The 18,932-nt window shown below is 36.7% G+C and overlaps 1 protein-coding gene across 2 annotated transcripts in view; it reads right to left on the bottom strand.

The window, feature by feature from the left end:
• Positions 1-18,932, bottom strand: part of MACROD2 (mono-ADP ribosylhydrolase 2) — a 1,969,440-nt gene that overhangs the window by 798,612 nt on the left and 1,151,896 nt on the right. For both annotated transcript variants that reach the window (XM_068566158.1, XM_068566159.1), the window contains exon 6: positions 10,339-10,460. In XM_068566158.1, the coding sequence (XP_068422259.1) occupies positions 10,339-10,460 (122 nt within the window). The remainder of the gene's footprint in view (positions 1-10,338; positions 10,461-18,932) is intronic.

Genomic DNA, 18,932 nt, shown 5'->3' with positions numbered 1-18,932 from the left:
ATACAAATATCACTGTAATATACTTTCTTTGACAGTGTCCTGGGCTAGTATTTCCTCTGAAAGACACTGTTGTAGAAACCAGTAATGATTTTCCTGGGAATGTTCCCTAGTCTGATAAAAGAACTAAAAATAATCAAGTTGACAAATCCAGCAAAATTATTTTATACTTTCACTTTAAATATATTTTCCTTGGTTTTCACTAGTCGATGTACATCTGCAGAATGTACAGGTGACTAAAAATAATTCTTTCAACATTAGATGAGATGAAGCAAAATGTTCCAAACACTCTTACAGAAAGAACTGATCATATTGTAAGATTCTTGAAGAAAATATAAGATAATGTATTTTCTAAAATTTTTAAGGAAGATAATTTGAAAGACTCCTTATACTGAAATAAAATCAAAGGTAACCTGCTAATCAAATTGCTCTCTGCCAGTATGAGTCTCCTAATTGATGAATGATTTTACATACAGCCAACCTTAGGTGGCCAACTCTTTTGGAGTTTGCATGATGAATCAAAGTTTATTATTATGAAATGTTGAGAAAAAAATTAACCAAGGTGACATAATATTGTGATACTATTTCTCCACTATCTAAGCATTACACTCACTTTCATAACTCCATGCATTCCATAGAATGTGACACTACTCTCATTAATCACCATCTTTATGACATTTATATCACACTATACTTAAAGAAGCAGAAAATTTGGATGGCTGAGTTCAAGAATAAAAATCTTTAGACAACTCGTGTCTAGCAAACTGTTCTATCAGAAACTCAGTTTAACTTAAGCCAATGGTTCTCAATTCAATCAGACCCAACATGCCCTTTTTATAATAAATATTCTGTAAAGCCCTCTTGACTCTGCTGAGGTGACATCTACAAGTAGTATAACTTACCACATGCAGGGGGCAGAGGGTATCAGTGCCCCACTCACATCTTCCAAGAATTCATCGTCCCAGTACATGCCCACCCACAGCATCCTCCAGCAAACACCCTTCCTGTGACTCTGCCTCAGGGCTCTCTCCCAGTCTGGTCAAGAAGAGCGCAAGAAGTGAGGGGGGAGTTAATGTCCCAGGAGCAGTCCTCAGCCAACCAGAGGTGGAAGTGGAAGATAAATAGCCCAGTTCTCTTCATCCCTCAGATGGGACAACTCCTAGGCATGTTCTACTGGGTCTCCTGGAGCCCCCCAGCAGGAAGGAACCTCAGCTGCGCACAGAGGAAACTTGCTTGAACATGTGACTTTTGGTTGCCTTCCCTTCGTTTTCTCATGTCCTACTCTCTGCCAGTGCTTCCTGTTTTTCTCCTAAATGAAGTATTTGTACGCAAATCTTTCTCTCAGGGTCTGCTTCCGGGGGGGGGGGGGAACCCGGATCAAGAAAATACATCAATTTTCAAAATCAACATAATGCCATGAGTGTAATATGAAAGAGATATAAAAGGAAAGCGACATAGTAAAATTCTGTTTTTCAACGTGTAAAGGCTCAGGTATGATTAGGTGTGCCTAATGCCACACATAATGAATAAAGTAGCACATGATGAAGTAGTCAACTAGTTGCTTCCCTACCTGGAATCAGCCTCAAGAGAACATCTGCAAATGCAGCAGCTACCGTAAATGGCACGGTCATCACGATTGGCTGATTTTCTCAGGCACTCTTGGAAAATTCTGAGCAAACTAAGTGCAAACTTCCCTTAACTTTCATGGTCGTTCAGGAATGTATTAAGAGCAAAAAGACTGTTTTTATGTACACTATTGTTTATAAATAGGTTTTTACTTACATGACTGTCCAGCAAAACATTATCTCAACGTGTGCCTGGTCAGCCCACACGCTGCAGCATCCGTGAACTTGCACCGCCCAACTGTGATTGCCCAAAACTACCCTCACAAAATGCTCCCTACAAGGTAGTACTATTGAGAACAATTTAGACCAAAAAAAAAAAAAAAAGAGAGAGAGAGAGATGTAAAACAGCAGAGAAAAGGAAAAAGGAACAGCACAGTGGGTAAAGCCATTGGATTTAGACTTCTTCAGTTTAAATCTCACCTCCATTTTTTCTTAGAGGTGAGACCTTAGGCAATTTACTTATCGTCCTTATGGCTCACATTCCCCATCTGTAAAGTGGAAGAAACCACAGTCTCAGGATTGCTCTGAGATTAAATGAGTGAAATACAGTGCCTGTCACAAAGTGAAAAATTACTAGCTATTCTTATTACTATACTTCATGGCTAAATGACTGATTTCTTCTAACTCAAATCCTCTCTCTGATGTGGCCATTGGAAGACACAAATTGTGCCATATGTGAAAATATGAGTTTAGAAGTATAAGTTTCCCAAGCATGATCTGTGAATTTACCATCATTCCATGCTTTCCTTCCTCCTCATCTCTTCTGTCCATCCTTGGTCACTTGTCATTCCCAGCAATAATAACCTGATGAGAGTATTATTACCTATTTCGTACCCCTCCGCCCAATTAGGAGATCTCATAAAAGGTGAAGGTAGGGAAGAAAGAGGAAGGAAAAGTATTCATTTAGCCTTTTCCCCACTCCTTGGCAAAATCAAAGAAACACAGGGAGCTAGCTAGAGAATCTGAATAACAAACAAGGTGATGTATAGAAACACACTGCTGTAAACTGTAAAGTGAAGCACAAATGTAAAGATGCTTTCGTTCTTGTTATTTATGAATAGTACCATTAGTCACACAGCTGTGAGAACCCCAGCTAGGAAAGACACAGAGACTTAGCAACATCCTTTTCAAATGAGAGAATTGAAAACCAAGACTAGATGTTGCCTACAAAAATGGGAAGAGAAGATCAAACTGACGGCTCTGCAGAAGAGCGTACTTGGAGATGAAGAGTGGGCTGGGAAAACTGTGATATCAAGTTAGTCGGAGGAGCAGAGGTAACAAATTAGAGGGTCAGCTTTTTAAGGCTGCAGAAGTCTTCTGTAGAAAGGACTGCACTGATTGATGTGGCCTGTAATGGAAACTCAGATAATGAAATAAAACCAGCATTTAAGAATTTCAGGCTGTGAGAACTCATTGCCATGGCAACCCTCTCAGAAGGGAACTTGTATAAGAAAATAAGATTCACTTGACTATGTCTTAAAACGAAAACCTACACTACAGTGAAACAATTAAATGCAGAATTCCAAAATTGCTTATTGCCACAGTGCCTAGAGGTACTGTAGGTCCAGCATCTCTTCCATTGGAAAGTATTACTTCTCAGAACTTATGACTCATGGAGGGAACATCATCTAGCTTTGAGGCACCTCTGTGGGCATTGGATGTTTCCTACCAGTGAAGATTTACAATTGTTTTCATTCCATAAATCATCTAGCGTCACACTCATATGGAAACCACAGTGGTATACACCATTCAAACAAACAACTACCTTTTAGTCTGCCCATAATCACAGAAAACTACCAAATTCATGTATCAATTATTACTTATACTTCATGGGAAAATAATTTTTTAACCTACGTAAAATCTGGTTTATATTCACATCTTAATCATTTTAATAAGAACATCTATTTTTTATTGCATGTTTTCACTCAAAGAATGTCAAACTGGGTACACTGTATTTTGTCAGTTAAAAGGAGTTTTCTTGAATACCTAATATCACTGACAAACATGAATTTATGCCTTTTAACTGATGCTGAGAGAAGAGATCACTTTGAACAGCATGGATTAGGTTCCTAAAGTTGAACCTGGTGGTAAAAGAATTTGACATTGAGAAATTTTAGATCATATTGTAAAAAAAAAAAAAGAGAGAGAGAAATAGAAGTCAAGAATAACATAAAAATCCTTATAATATATTTCTATGTTCACTTAAACAAAAAACGATAAAAGCAGCATGACATATAAGATAATACCTATGCTATTTTAATAACTCTACATCAGCATCTAGTGATAATGGATACAGTATTATTAACCTCTATTTACCAGCCCTTTCTCCATAGAAATTTTTCCTTCCTGCCTTCAACCCTACCTCTGCCCCTGAGGTTTCACCAATATAAACAATTTCCATTTGCATATTTTAGCTAATATACATTCAAAAGGATATTCTGTATATGTTCAGTCCTCCTCCAGTGCCACGACACCCTTTTCATTTTCTCAGGACATAACATTGTCGTAGAAATCAAAATCATTCAGTTGCTTGACTTCATGAGCAACTGATTATTCATTTCTCAAGTTACATGCATTAGAATACTGTGGTCCTAAGATCTGGATCTATTTTTTGACATCTACCTTTATCTTTTCCAAGGTTTTACTGAGAAAATCTGCACCCTCCTTGACTTTTCTTTCATTTTTTTTCCTATGCCCATTTCCAGTTCATTCTATTTCTAATTATCCCCTACATGGTGACTTAACGCTTTTTGCTTATACTGGAATCAACAGTCTCAAGGTTGTCAAGAATGTATACCAAAGTAAATTTGCATATATTTGAATTTTGCCCAAGGGGAACTCATGGTTGGAGGAAAATAACTGAATCAATGTTTGAAGTAAGTTGGACGGAATAAGATACTTGCACAAACCACATCTAGGACGCATGAAAGATTGGTCAGATTTTTCACCTGAAACTCTCTATGGTAAGATTGCATGATTAAAACCCTAAATTTAAACATCCTTGGTATTAATAAAGCTGTGCTAATTAATAATTCATAGAAGAGAGCTGCCACTGTAAAATGAACCATTAGATTTATTGATTAATTTATTTTTATTCTTTTACAACCTAAAGCAAACATGCGAGTACATATTGAAAAAAGTTACCAAAAAGAATGGATACAGGAGAAAAATTTAAGGAAATTTTCTCTTCTAAATTAATAAAAGGAATATTATTTTTTTCATAGCAAAATATTGTATCCACAAATGTCACATCTAGTAACCAAATAACTACCTTATTTCTAGATAATTATGTGACTCACTTTTCCTTCTTCTCTATTTAAAAAGTATCTCCTTTTAGCACAACTGGAAGGTCAGTGAAATTTCTTTGTACCCCACTTTGTTTCCTGTTTCTCCCAACCTCCCTTCCAATTCTCCCTCAGGCTGAGGTGCTTGGTACTTTTATTATCCTCTAATTTATCCTGCCAAAGTGAAAAGTAATTTGATAAATTTCTTCAAATTAAGGTATTAGGAAATTAATCATCTGCTGATCTCCTGAGTATTTGCATTTTAAAGGAAAATTGCAGAGAAAGAACAACTCCTGACCATCATAAATTACTCATTAATTACAGAATTTCAGGCTTCCATGGGCAGATATTTAAAAGTGATGGGAGAACAAGAGAGTACTCTCAAATCACACAATGGACATGACGATCTGGTCTATTTATTTGTCTGGATGGTCAGGAGATTGAGACAAATTATATACTTGAAGGTAAACATTCTATCCTCTAGGTCTTAGGAGATATCTAAAAATGTCTTGGAACACAGTAGGTCTTATTATTGATTAAATAAATATATGATCATATTATTTGGTTTACCGCCAGCAAAATTTTGAAGAATATATTCCTTCAGAGAAATTAGAGTAAAGCAGACATCTCTGACCCCTCTGCTGTGATACCAAAGCCTTTGGCTTCATTTTGGCAGAAAAGTGGTACCATCAAATATTTCACTTATTCACAGACATTTCCCTGGCCCACTTGCAGGTAGGCAGGACTATGTGAATAGTTCTGGGCAATTAAATGGAAGCGGAAATTACGTGTTGTCACTTCTAATCTGAGACAGTAAAATGTTTATGCATGATTTTGCAAAGTTCCATGGCTGAGGAGGTTGTCAGCTCCAAATAGCAGAGCCCAGAGACAATGTGATGCCTATAAGCCAGGGTCTCTGAATGTAGGCCACTAAGATTTTGAGGTTATTTGTAGGTGTAGCACAGCCTAGCTGATCCAGACCAGTAGAGTAATACATTCCCTTTATGGCATTTACCACACTGCCTTATAGCCACTTCGTTACACATCCGCTACCCCATCTTAGCTAGTTACTCCTTATTTATTTTTGTAGCTTTATTGTAAAACAACACATAGTGGAAGAAACCATGATAACGTACGAGTATTTTTTTAAGTTAAAAATTAGACTACAAATTTAAGACAGCTGCATGTGGTGACAAGATTAGTATAATTTAATTCAATTCAGTGCATCTACTGAGCAATAAAGGTTTGTGGCATGTTCTGTGCTGTATTGACACACATGAGTTGGTAATATTAACAATGATATTATTAATGATTATGAATAAGATGATATTAATTGTTATTAGCAACATTAACAGTTTTAATTGCCTAAATAAACACAGTAGTATGAGATAATAGAAAATATATGTTGGTTTCTGTCCCTAGTTACTGGCACAGAGCTCCTGAAACCTTTGTAATTTCTGAAGTGATAAGAACACTGGGAGCATCTTTTGTTTTAGTATTTGTCTTTGATCCCGTGCCTGACACAGGGCTCCTAAAACTCTTGTAAATTTCTAAGTGATAAGAGCACTAGAAAAATCTTTTGTCCTAATGAACTGACTCTGAGTGGGCTTCTGGATGACTTGAGACCTGATTAGAAGCTTGGAATTTTCATTCCCATCCCTCATCCTCCAGACAAGGGAGAGGGGCTGGAAATGGAGTTAATGATTGATCATGCCTATGTGAGTAAGTCTCCGTAATTCCCCAATAGTTTGGGGTTTGGAGAGCTTCCAGTGGGTGCACACATCCACACCAGGAGGATAAAAACCCACCCCAACTCCACTGAGACAGAAGCTCCTGTGCTCCGGACCCACCCAGACCTCGTCCTATGTATCCCTTCATCTGGCTGTTCATCTGAATCCTTTATCACATCCTTTGATAAACTGGTAAATGTATGTAAGTGTTTCCCTGAGTTCTGTGACCTGCTCTAGCAAATTAATTGAACCCAAGCAGAGGGTCGTTGGACCTTCCAATCTATAGTTAGTAGGTCAGAAGCATAGGTGACAACCTGAGCTTGCAACTGGCATCTTAATGGTGTGTGTGAAGGGCGGGGGAGGGGTGGCAGTCCTGTGGCACTGAGCCCTGAATCTATGGGGTCTGACACTATCTCCAGGTACACAGTGTCAGAACCGAGTTATTAGGACACCTAGGTGGGGTTGCAGAGAGTTGCTTAGTGTGGGAAAAACCTCCACACATTTGGTGACCAGAAATGTCATGAGTGAACCATTCTGTGTGAGTAGTAAAGGAGACTTAACAGGGAAGGAACACACATTGGGGAAGAATGAGATTTTTCCCTACATAGGAGGAAGAAAAAATTGAGATTTTCCTTTACAAATATACTAACTGGGGGGTACTTCATGATAATTTATTTCTGTATAAAAACATCAAGAAATGATATGATAATGTCTAGAGGTCTGGGTTTCAGAATATCAAAGCAAGAATGATCTCAATCTCCTAAATTTGCCAAATCATAAACTGTGAAAATATCTTACACTTGAAGTAATATTATCAAATACTTTTATAGAGAATACAGTTTCCAGTTATTTTGCATCCATTATTTCAACTGATCCCCATAATAGCCTCATGATTTAGACAGTAATAATTTACTGATTCTTTGTATATGGAAACTGGGGCTACAAAATACTGACATGACTTTTCCATGGTCACACTAAGCTGATCTGATAAAAGGGTTTATGAGGAATTTTCTTTGACATGCATATAAATGAGCTCAAGTTAACTTTATTTTCCATCTTGCTAACCAGGATTTTGATATCAGACGTCTCTCCCCATCTATAGTAATGTCTATAAAGTGGAAGCCTGTACAATAAAAGATGTATCCAGTCATGATAACATTTCTAAGAATTTTCCATTTCCCCCCATATGACAAGGATTTGATGACATTAGCATCATTATTTTTTTTTAATGTTGGTCAAGAACATGACATTCCATATAAAGTAGAAAGCCCCATTTCCTCCTGCAAGAAATGAAAGAAAGACAGCCACCATGGGGAACAGTATGAAGGTTCCTTTAAAAATAGAGTTACCATATGATCCAGCAATCCCACTCCTGGACATATAGCTGCAGAAAACTATAATTTGAAAATATACACACACCGCAGTGTTCATAGCAGCACTATTTACAATAGCCAAGACATGGAAGCAACCTAAATGTCCATCAACAGATGAATGGATAAAGAAGATGTGGTACATATACAAAATGGAAAGCCATAAAAAGAATGAAACAATGCCATTTGCAGCAACATGGATGGACCTAGAGATTATCATAGTAAGTGAAGTAAGTCAGATAGAGACAGACAAATACCATATGATATCACTTACATGTGGAGCATAAAAAAATGATACAAATGAACTTATTTATAAAACAGAAACAGACTCACAGACACAGAAAACAAACTTATGGTTACCAAAGGGGCGGGATAAATTAGGAGCTTGGGATTAGCAGATGTACACCACTGTATATAAACAAGATAAACAACAAGGTCCTACTGTATAGCACAGGGAACTATATTCAATACAACATTGTAAATCAATATTGTTCAATAAAAAAAAAAAAGAAAAGAAAGAAAGAAGCAAGGAAGGCAGATTTTTTTTTTAAGAATATGAGACCAGATATTCGATGGCAACTCCAGTCAACCACGTAAGAACGTGGTGATTAATTTAGCTGGACATTTTCCTTCATATTTTGCAGATATTTTCCATCTCCATTTTTATTTACTAATATTGCAATGACATCAGTTTAGTGCCACCACATGCTAATTTTATCCAAGTAACATGTAATTAACCCCTCAAAATCATCATCAAACATGGTAACATAGAATAGACCTAATTCCAATCTCAGGATGACTAGAGTCTCACATTGTAGGGCATCTGATAAAAGTAAATTTAACTTAGTCGATAATTCTTCCACTGTTTACCTCATGGTAGCAAGTACAGTAACAGCAGATGTGATTATTTTAAGGTCATCATAGTTAGGGATGTTTATTTTTTCTGTTAAAAGGATGGGTGATGTTTTTACACTGTTTCTAATGGGCTAGTCTCTTCTTACTTTTTATAGACTTCAAGAAAATCATTAGAGATGCCAGTGAATTTGTTAGCAAATTCTCTTCAGGTCTCAAGGTCCATATTTCCCAAGTTGGAAACTTCTATACATATCCATTTTTCTTAGCACTTCAGCCCCATTTGCCTCTTTTAATCAATAAGCTATATTGACAAAAGTTTAATTATTCCCAGAATGTGCACATCTGTTTTGATTTTTCTTATTTTCCTTTAGAGAACAAAATGTGTCAACTGGTTTAGTGGCTTACTTTGCTCCCTCTTTGAACTTCAGCCTTCTCCTCTAAGACAAAATAGTGTCTAACTTATTGATTCATTTGCAAAGAGAAATTTTTTAAAAATCAAAGAGTGAAACGAAATATCTAGCCCTGTTAACAAGTAGGCAAAGATGTAAAAGGCAGTATAATTGGCTTGAAAAACAGTTGTCTTATTTTAAGCAAACTCACATTGGAAAAGGCACTTCATAATTATAATCATGCATGAAAAGTACAGCAACCACCCAGGGTTATCTAAATGCGTCTGACTCTCAATGCTCCTTCATGCAAATAATAAAACCACCACTTCTGTGAACTCGCAAGCAATGCTGATCCATTCAGCGTGCTAAGAAGTCAAGTGTTTAACTATCTTCCTGTTCCATGATTTCAGCAAGGTTAACATCTATCTGAAAAACCCAAGGGATTCTGCCCAAATTAACTTACGATTGCGTATTTACACTCTCATTTTTCTCATAGTTTTATTTTACTGGTGTAATTGAGATGTAATAAATGTAGGGCATGTTGCAAAAGAAAAGCAGGTGAATAAATACCTCCAAATCCAGCTAGAGGAGACCCCCTTTCATCTCAGCCTACTGCTAAGGAAATACATTAGATCCACATTTTCTGAACTCTCCCATCTAAATTGATAAAACTAAGAAGGGATGTGGCATACCCGACTACAGAGTATTAGTTTAGGAAGACCAAAATCAATCTAAAAGAATAACATCTTTCAAGTTAAAACACATACACACACACACACACACACACACACACACACTCACAAACATTTTCTTCAAAAGATAATGGCAACAGGGAGAAAATAAATTAGATGTGATGGTTCCAGTTCTGGGACTCTATACTTTTAAATTCTAAAACAATGAGGCAAATATTTAGGGCATACAAACGAGTGGAGTCACGATAACCGATAGACTACATCACGTACTAAGGTCGTTAAACTTAGCTTTTAGAATTATAGAAATGATATTCTACCCTCATTTTGGACAAGATTGATTTTCCAGTGTATAAAGGCTGAAAAAGAATAAGAAATAAGAAGCACAAAAGTACTTACAACTGATCGGATGTTATTTTCTTTCACCAGTTTCAGAGATGATTTATAGCAATTTGCAAGGTCTTCCTTGTGGGAACCATTAATATGGCCTCTGGCTATTGGTCCTACGGTATGGATGACATCTGTAAATGCAAAAGGAAGGAAAAATAGGATAAGCAAGATATTTTTCACTTTTCACATAATTGGTGCTTTATTTATTTTAGGTATTTGTGTTGGAGCTTGGAGACAAGCAAGCTAAGAAATACTGATGATGCAAATGCTTCTCTGGTAAAAGATTTTAGATAGCACAGCTTTTTAAAGTAGGCAATTTTCCAGGAAGGTGATAATTGTGAAAAGGAATCCCCTACCAGTAAATTGTTCCATCGCTACTGGTCAGATCCAAGCATAACAGATTATAATAAAAGGTGTGAAAAATTGGCACACTGGCAGAAGACAAATCCTCAGTGGGAAATAAACTGAGAAATAGTTGCCTACAAAATGAACATTCTGAATTGACGTGGGAAGGAAGTACCAATGTTACACATCACTTTACTTGTAAATAAGACAATAGTATCAGGCATTGTACACAATAAAGAAGGGCAAGTTTCTGGAAATATGTCAAAAGAATTTATAATAATCAGTAATAACACTAAAAGGGTTATTTTTTAATTTAATTTATTTTTTAATACAGCAGGTTCTTATTAGTAATCTATTTTATACATATTAGTGTATACATGTCAATCCCAATCTCCCAGTTCATCACACCACCCCACCCCCCGGCTTTCCCCCCTTGGTGTCCATACGTTTGTTCTCTACATCTGTGTCTCTATTTCTGCCTTACAAACCAGTTCATCTGTACCATTTTTCTAGATTCCACATATATGCGTTATAAAAGGAATAATTTTTAAACATCCCTACCAATTGACAGTGCAGTCTACTGATCCTCACACACGTGAGGTATGCTGGGGATAATGGTTCCTAATAATTACTTAACTTCTATTTTTCACTATATTAAAACTTTCAAAAATCAATCTGTACTTTTCATCCTCTATTTATATTTAAAACACAAAATTAAAATTTTTGTTTTGGCATATAAAACCAGCCATTGTGGTACACATAAACATTTAAGTTTAGGAACTTAATTAAATAGAACTGTCCTCATTTTAAGTCAATAAAGGTTGTAAGAAATAAACCAAATTTTAATCCAAATTACTTGAAAATGCCTTGTAACTCCTGCTTCTCAGTCTTATCTGTTAATCTGGATTATAAACTCATTTAAATGATGTGAGTAACAATAACTAATCAACTTTGATCAAAAAAGAAATTCAGTCATTAGAATATTATAATGAAAATAAATGACTTGCTTTGGCTAATCAGTACCACTTAATTTCAAAAACAGTAACAAGAGAATAAGAATGTTTTACCAAAATGCGACTATGGAATAGTTTTAAATTGTATATGAAATTTAAATAGCAGAAAATAAATTACTAAGACAAAGATCTTTGTTAATTGTCTGCTAAATGTCGAGAGTATTATTTAATGTTGAGAAAATCCCCAAATGTTGATTTCAACTTTTAACGACTTTAAGCAGTATTTAAACCCTTGTCAGATAATGTTGAAGATGATATCTTGTGATCAAGATAGGCAGAAACCTCATTAGTGAGTTTATGCAGATGTTATTTCACAGACAAACCTGGCTTTAAAGTGAGAACCGCTACGACATATTAATAGAATGAGAGGATAAAGGGAGATTAGGTTGTATTTAGCAAAAAACAAAACAAAACAAAACCGCACAGACACACACACACACACACACACACACACACACACACTAATATTTCTTTTGTAATAACAAATAAGAATTGCAACAGGATTTCCCAAAGCAGGTTCAGTAAGATATAGGTTTAAAGGTCAATTAAACTTGGGGATCACCAGGTGAGATTAAGTCAATCAGTTACCTTAGTGTAGGGTTCCTCTGGACATTTAGGATACTACAATGAATCGTGAGTCTCCACAAGGGAGGGGGGTGATGAACACAGAATGCTCTGTTTCCAAAATACATTTGACTAAACCTAAGGTCTGCAGAGTCCCTCATGGGCCTAAGTTTCCACAAATTAACCTGTGCCCTGTTATTCCAGGGCAATTTTGGCAACCCCCCCCCCCCTTGCCATTGTTGAAGGTGAAATCTATGTTTTTTGTTTTTTTTTTGTTTTATTTGTTTTCTTAAACCTCATTCCCATTGCCTCTGTCCATCAAATACCGTAGAAAAGAGCAACAGGATATGACCTTGGTTTCCTTATTTTGTGGATGGAGAAGGTCAAGAATAAATGCCTCTTATCCAGGTCATAAAGATGTGTCTACTTTTGCCAAGTGAACACAGGGCTTAGGGGCATTAATGGGAAGAAAAGAGAGAGGGAGAGACAAGTCCGTAAGGGCAGGAAATAATGACATAATAAATAAATGTTTCCTTTGCTTTCTCCCTTAGCCATCTTTCTCCACAAAACTTACATGGAATTTTTGAAAAATTATTCCTTGCATTTCTTCAGTTCTCCATTTAATTTAAGTCTGAGGACAAACAGCCATTAAAAGAGCATCCTCAACATCAAAATATTGATCTCTGTTGGTTATGCTCTGTATTAAATTTACAGCATCCAAGATCAAGTGTTATTATCGACCAATATCATGACCTTCAGATCCACAAACCTGGAGGTGAATCAATATAAGGCTCAAAAGGAAATTTTCTTCATTATTTTAATTGTTTATAGTACTTATGGGTGACTCTTTCACACCAAGGAGTTCCCCCTTTTCCTGTTATAAAATTTAGTCAGGAGGCCTGCCTTCTGATTCCAGCTCCAGCCCTGACTAGTGGAGTAATCCAGATGAAGCCATCCTTTCATTGGTCCCTGCCTTGGTTTCCATATCCACAAAATGAATCAGCTGCTTAGATGATCTCTGTGGTCTCTTCTGTGCTTGTGGCATCATTAACATTTAACCTTGTAATGGAGACAGATGGAGTACAGAATGATGTCTGGGCAGTTAAAAGGACTTTAAACACTGTTAAATGGCTCTCAAGCTTTTTGAGTATAAGGATCCTCTTTTTCATATCAAAAGTCTTATGGTCTACCCCTTCACAGTAGTAGTTTCAAAATCCACTGATTGAGAACAAGTTAGAGAAAAACAGCTATTAAAACTTCAATGATGCTTTGTATTAATTTACATTTTATTAAACACAATACAATCTTCAGAGTGGACATATGCATGTGAGATACACGAGATACATGCATTCAATTTACGGAATTATCTTGCACATGAATTTGTGGATTCCATGGTATAAATAAGATAATGTAAACAGTAGTGTTTCATCTGATGCCTGGTACATGCAGACACTCAAGAAATGCTAATTATCAGCAGCAGCGGCATCCCAGGCATCCTGAGCACACAGGCAGGAATGGCAGTTACCATCTTTCCTCTGGTGTGGAAAGAGCGCTAGACTGTAAGCCCTAAGATCTGATTATAATTGTCAGAAGTCCCAGATCTGTCACTAACCAGCTGTTGACCTTGGGCAAGTCATTCTTCTCTTTGGGCTTTGGTCTTAAAACCTAAAAGAAGGAGTTGAATAAGATGGCCTCTAAGATTCTTTGCAGCTCTCAAATGCAATCCCTCTTCTACATGTCTATCAAGAATTAAGCTATAGGTTCTGAGTAGTCTAATTCACTATTTTCCAGACAAACGAACATCAGTCATGGTTCAATTTTCTCCAACATGCTTATACAATGAAATGCAAACTGGCACCATTCCCAGAGAGAGTGGTTTAACCATATCTTTCCAAATTACAAATGTAGACTCCTTTTGGTATAATAATTCTATTTCTAGGAATGTATTCTGTGGATGATATGCTTGGAGACAACCTAAATGTCCATCAATAGGGGAGTAGCGAAATAATTGTACATTTATACAATGAAACATTATGTTTCTGTAAAAAGGACAATGAAGGTATTTATGTATGAATATGGAAAGATATTCAGGATATATTACTATGGAAGAAAAAGAAAGAAACAAAGAAATAGAGAGAGAGAAAGAGAGAGAAGGAAGGAAGGAAGGAGGGAAGGAAAGGAGGGAGGGAGGGAAGAAGGAAGGAAGAAAGGAAGGGAGGAAGGAAGGAAGGGAGGAAGGAAGGGAGGGAGGGAGGGAGGGAGGGAAGGAGAGAGGGAAGAAAAGAGATGCAGAAATGTTAAGCATGGTACCATTAGTGTAAAAATACCTCCACAGGTGTAGAAAAGAATGCATATTTGTTTTAGTTAATATATGCATAAAATATCTCTGGGAGGATAAACAAGTAATTAACAGCAGTGGTTAACCTATGAAAACTGCAAGGATAGGGCCAAATACGGGAAGAAGACTTTTCACTGCTTACTAATATTTTTGATGTTCAAATTATGTGAATGTGTTACCTATACAAAAATTAAATTCAGTATTAAAACAAAGATCATATGGTTAAACCAAGTTCCTGAATTCCATCTTCCATATTCCTACAACATATAAAGACTGTTAATGTGCTTTCTAAAGATGATCTTATATCACTATAAATAAGAAAATACACTTAAAAATATTTACATAATTTCAAGGGATTTAAAATAATAACTCCACTAGGTATATTTTTCTTTTATTTTGCTACTCTCAATAATCTCTTTATATAAAACAATTATTTTCAGATAAAAGTAGGGTTTAAATGGTAGGAAAAATGCATTTTTTACCTATATGGCTTATATCTATATTTAAAGTTTTACTATAATTTTAATATGCAAACTGAGTCCTAGATACCTTACAGTGAAAATGTAGGACAGGAACATATTTCTCAGGTATCTCAGTTACCAAAGAATTCTGTATAATGGTCAAGAATTTTTAGAGATGAAAAGGACAGTAGAGAAAATGTAATCTATTTTCCCTTGCTCAATGGATCCATAGGAGAAAGAATTATGCCCAAAGTCACAGATCAATGTGGGGAGACACACTATCACAGAGACAATATGATTATGAATAAACTTTTCCCAGTGTGGTTACTTATTGAAGGAAATGGCATACATTTGTATATATAAAGTTTGTCATGCTTATCATGAATTCCATTACTTTAGCCTCATTCTTTGTATACATGCAAATTCTGATTGGCTATTGCTGTGCAAGAAATTATCCCAAAACATGATAACTTAAGACAACAACGCTTTATTATTTTTATGGCTTTTCTGGATCAACAATTCTGAAATGGCTCAACTAGGGGGTCTGGCATGGAGCCTCTCATATGGTTGTAGTTGGGTAGTGGCTGGCAGTGGAATAGTGTGGGTTCCAGCAGCTAAGGGCCGGCTGGCCAGACATCTCTCCCTCTTGCTGTGGTCTCAGGGACCGGCCAGACATCCCTCCCTCTTCCTGTGGTCTCAGGGACTTTCCATGGGGGCCAGTTTGGGTTTCCTTATGGAAGCCTCAGAACAGTCAGCTTGCTCACATGACAGCTCAGGGCTCCAAGACCAAGTGCGCCAGAGGTGGAAGCTGTGTTATCCTTTCTATCCCAGACTTGGGAGCGACACAGTGTTACCACCACTGTACCCTGATTGGTTGCAACTGTCACAAAATTCCACCCATTTCAAGTGGAATCATACAGACTTCACCTCTTGATGGGAGAAGTAGCAAAGCATCTGTGGACATGTTTTAAAACGGGCACAATGAAGGATTCCCCAGACACCTGGGGCTTTTTGGGGGTTAGCATGTTTATCAAATACCAAGTGTTGTGGTAGATAAATAAGATATCATAGGAAAAACTGATATGATTATTTCCATGCAGTCATTCATGAAAACAGTACGGAGGTTCTTCAAAAAATTAAAAATAGAACTACCATATGATTCAACAATTACACTTCTGGGTGTTTATTCAAAGGAAAGAAAAACATCTCAAATAGATATCGGCACCCCCCTGTTCACTGCAGCATTATTTACAACAGCCAAGATATGGATATAACCTAAATGTCCATTGATGGATGAAAGGATAGAAAAAATGGGTTTTATATATATAAACAGTGGAATATTATTCAGCCATAAAAGTGAAGGAAATTCTGCCACTTGTGATAATATGGATGGGACTTGAGGGCATTATGCTAAGTGAAATAAGTCAGAGAGAGGAAGACAAATACTGTATGATCTCACTTACATGTAGAATCCAAAAAGAAAAAAAACAAAAACAAAAACCCAGCAAACTCATAGATACAGAGAACAGATCGATGGTTGCCAGAGGCTGGGGGCAGGAGGGGATGCGTGAACGGATGAAGGAGGTCAAAAGGTACAAACTTTCAGTTATAAGATAAATAAGTCCTGGGAATATAATGCACTTCATGGTGACTATAGTTTCTAATACTATATTGTATATTTGAAAGTTGCTAAAAGAGTAGATCTTAAAAGTTCTCATCAGAAGAAAGAAATCTATTTCCAGTATGAAGTTCTCAGACCTATTATCTTAATAAGTCAACTGCTGATTTAATTAAAAAATCACAGCTAGAGAAAGACTGAATATGAAATTAATATGCTTATCAATTGTAAATACAATCTAACTTGGAGATCACAGTACGCTTGCAGCTCCTAGACAGAACTGCCTGGCCCAGCACTAATTTTGTTGTTTCTTCTGTCTTAAAGTCTGGCAGGAACTTGTAGGCAAAGGAAAGGGCAGGGATGGCTGTTAGAGAATCAGCATCGTATCTCACTGTGAGCAATGAAAATCAGGTTGTTTCCCGGAAGTGTCCAGCTCCACATTCCAGAAAGGAAGAGCAGCCTTCATGCACTTGAAGCCCTTTCTTACACAACTTAGGAAAGCCAAGAAAACAGCAATGTGGTCTATACATTTAATCAACATCTCAAATGCAAGCCCTGGAAGAGGTATGCAAAATGGGATGGCAGGTCGTTTCGTACTTTATCTGACTAGAGTGTGGCAAGACAAATCGAGCCTGATTTTGTTCATCTATTTCTGAAATCAATCAGCCTATAAATCAGCTCTTTTGTTTTGAAGCTATAACCACCACCTTATGCTCCGCCCACCTCGTTCTATCCTGGGAAATTAGTCTGAAGTCTATAGAAAAGGAGTGTAGGACGGAAGGTTGTCTTTGAAGGGGGTGCCGGAGGGAGCATGCTTTCATTTCCAAACGTGTAAATTGAAAAATGTGCAATTGGAATGCCAAATAAATATTGAAAGCAGGAGAATCATTTACTAAGATTCGATCGGACTTCCGCGTGATAAAACAAATGCAGCAAAAACATTCTGCGAAAAAATATTAGCATAATGAACTTTAAAACAACTGAGGGAATACATATAGGTTGCTCTCATCGTTTTCCATCTGAGAAGCAACTGTGCTACATTCAAACTGTTAATGAAGAGTCAGACCAGGAGTAGAATCAATTACACGTTGCTTTCATTCACTCCACTCTTGTATTCATAAGCATAATCGGTCCATCTAACAGACTGCATAATGATGTTGTGCCCTGTCAATCATATTCAAATTGCATGAATTTTAAGGAGAAAAACCAATGCACGGAATTAAATTGATTTTCTTTTCTAGAGCTACAACCACGAAACCAAGCACTAAAAGTATTATTTGCAAATCGTACTGGCCAATTTATATGATAAGCACCACCAATCTGCAACCTGAAACAGAATACTTGAAGTTCGGTTAACGGGAAATTGAATTACCACCTGATAGCATTACAAAGTAAATGCTGTCTTTTTTCTCCATATAGGTCAATGTTTTCAGATACACATTTTCAGAGCTTGTTTTTATTATATTTCAAGAAACACTCAATTGTCCATAAGATGTTCCTTTTCAATCTACAGCAGACATCAGTTAGATTGTATTTCAGCTGCAGCATGTTTCTAAATTTGGGTTATTCTCTCATACATTTCTTCAGCTGCATGTTTGATTTCTTTCCATGTTTAGAAAGACTAGTCATACAGCTTTGTGCATGAGTTTGGGATAAACCAGCCCTTAACAATGTTATTTTCTAGTGCATTTTCCTTTGAGTCTGTGAGTTGAGCCTGTTTTGTTAGTTTTCCCTCCAGGGTTCTTGGTTATAAAGGGCTTCTAGTTCACCCTGGTTCACCTCTCTTAGCCTCCTTGGTGCTGTGGTTCCCTAAATAAAATGTCTACGTCTATGTCTATGTCTAAGATTAAATACACAGTAGCTAAACACCATTTGCATTTCACAGCTGATAAAGGCACACTGAATGCACTGTCAAAGCTCGAAGGAGTACACCCAGCTCAGTTTGAGGTTTGAATCCCATTTTTACATTAAAATGTGACAGTGTTGCCATGTTCCGGGCATCTTGTGCTGACAATATGTTTCATGTTTCATTGACTTCAAAGTTGTGAAGTTTTAAGCTTAAGTTGTGAGGGTCAAGTTGTTTTAAAATAATACTTGAGCAATTTCTACCAAAATGTTATCCTCCGTATTAAAAAAAAAAAAGAAAGAAAGAAGGAAGGGGCAAAGCTCATTTTAAATTTTTTACTAGCTCTACCTCTTCTGCCAAAGGTTTATTTTAGGTCAGTCCTATTGATGGGACTGTGTCTTATTTCAACTGGACACGT

The sequence above is a fragment of the Eschrichtius robustus genome, chromosome 16, assembly GCF_028021215.1.
Source record: "Eschrichtius robustus isolate mEscRob2 chromosome 16, mEscRob2.pri, whole genome shotgun sequence".
NCBI classification, from domain to species: Eukaryota; Metazoa; Chordata; class Mammalia; order Artiodactyla; family Eschrichtiidae; genus Eschrichtius; species Eschrichtius robustus.
This window is presented reverse-complemented; position numbering and strand designations above follow the sequence as displayed.